The 1,901-nt window shown below is 63.8% G+C and overlaps 1 protein-coding gene across 1 annotated transcript in view; it reads right to left on the bottom strand.

Annotated features, from left to right (window-relative positions):
- The window catches only part of RNF112 (ring finger protein 112), a 5,818-nt gene extending 4,370 nt beyond the window's left edge, over window positions 1-1,448 (bottom strand). Inside the window, 3 exon segments of the mRNA XM_010843177.1 lie at window positions 3-153; window positions 658-698; window positions 882-1,448. Coding sequence (XP_010841479.1) covers window positions 3-153; window positions 658-698; window positions 882-935 — 246 coding nt within the window. The 5' untranslated portion in view covers window positions 936-1,448.
- Window positions 1,449-1,901: the final 453 nt, after the last annotated feature.

Below are 1,901 nucleotides of genomic sequence, written 5' to 3'. Positions count from 1 at the left end.
GGTCTGAAGCACCGCGGTCAGAAGTCGTGGCCACAGTCCAGCGAGATGGGCTCACGCGGCCTCTCCAGGCAGATGGAGCAGGCGGGCGGCTCGCGGGGCGCCGTGGGCCGGGACCCCAGCCCCAGCTCCAGCTTGGGGAACGGCGTATGGGACCTGGGGGCGGCGGTGGGGGGAGGGGTGCGGGGACCCCAGACAGTGGTGAGAGGGGCCCCCGAAACGAGGAACCCTGGATGGAGCCGTCGCGGGTAAGTTCCCGCCCGGGTCTGGCCTGTTTCTAATCCTCCAGGAAGGGAGGCAGGGGCGGGCAGACAAGATGGTGCCGGCGTCTGGCACAGATGCCAAGGAAATCCACCCCCACGGCCTCCTGCTTCGAGGGGAGGGGTCCCTCCAGGGGTCACCTACCCCTACCCCCTCCCTGCAGTGGCTTCAACACGCTGGGCCTGTGGACATAAGGGGGCTCCCGCAGCGGGGCAGATGGCTCTCAGAAGATTCCAGCGCTGAGCTGGCACCGACTTCCTGAGGCACCCACCTGATTTCCCGTCCTTCCCTCCACAGCCCACCAGGGCCAGCCTCGTGTTGCCCGCCCTGGGACAGGCCTCCGTGCTCCCAGCCAGCCCACCCACATGGCCCCCACCCGCCGCCAGGCCTTCCACTTACCAACTGTTGCTGCTGTTCCCCATGAAGCTCCGTTTTCTCTCCTTGGAGAAAATTGGGGACAGAAAACCCAAAAAATGTTATTTAGAAGAGAATCCAGAGTTCTATCTTCATCCTGGGTTTTAGGTGGCCCCCATCCCCTCTCTGGAGACCCATCCCCACAAGGGGGCCCCTTCCCAGCAACCCCCCACACACTTCCTCCCCAGATCTCAGGACCAAGACCTTGCCTGTTTGCCAAGCCGGTGACAAAAGGAAATGACTGACAAGGCGGACCTCGGCATGGGAGGCTGGCGGGGGCAAGAGTCCCAGAGCAGAGAACAGGCCCGAGAGACCTTGCCGGCGCTGAGGATGGCTCTTCTCCTGGAAGCGCTGGTGGGGCTGTGGCAGGTGGAGGCTGGTGAGGGGGAGGGTGGTCTCCCCGGAGGAGACGACTGGGCAGGGCTGGGAAATGGATGTGACAGTCGGGAAAGAGGAGGCTGCCTCTGGACTCACCCCAGGGGGAGGAGACAGGACTGCGGGAACCAGGGCTCCGGAGGAGGGAGGGATGAGAGAGCTGAGCCCAGAATCCCTGGCAGAGGCTGGGATGCAGGCGAGCGAGGTGGTGAGTCGCCATGGAGACGAGGGAAAGATAAGGACAGGGCGGGGGAGGGTGGAGGGAGAACGAAACCATATGGGTGCGTGGCAGACACAGAACTAGGCTGGCACTGCCCCTGCTGGCCCAGCAGGTCTCTTCCAGGGCCGCAGGCAGGGGGTACAGAAGACAGAAGTGTGGGAACCGGGAAAGCACATGGCGGGCGCTGACCCAGAGCCCCAGATGGTCTCCTTCCTCCCGTGGATGGTCGTGGTGCTGGGCATCTGCTGGGGCCCATGATGCTACCCACAACATGTGGCCTACAAGACCCTCCCCCACGGTAGTGCCTCCCCCAGGGTCATCCCTTCCCTAGGGTCGTCCCAGCTATGCCTTCCTCAGCCCCCTGGGCTGCTCTGACATTGGCTCTTTGTCCTGTGGTGTCTTCCTCTTCCACAGAGTTATCCCTGGACCCTCTAGCTGCCTATTGACTGGGCCCCTCCCACTCACCCTGCAGTACACAGCCAGCCCAGACCCCTGAGCACAGCTGACCCCTGGCTGCTCAAATACCTGCCACAGCTCCATTAGATTGGAATCCAAAGTTCCTGGGCTGCACCCGAGGGTCTGAACCTCCCTGAGCAGCCCTCCCTCCTCCACCTCCGACCTCCACCCAGTGTTC

The sequence above is a fragment of the Bison bison genome, unplaced genomic scaffold (assembly GCF_000754665.1).
Source record: "Bison bison bison isolate TAMUID 2011002044 unplaced genomic scaffold, Bison_UMD1.0 scf7180017864180, whole genome shotgun sequence".
NCBI lineage: Eukaryota > Metazoa > Chordata > Mammalia > Artiodactyla > Bovidae > Bison > Bison bison.
The sequence above is the reverse complement of the archived record's forward strand: the minus strand, read 5'-3'. Positions and strand labels throughout refer to the sequence as shown.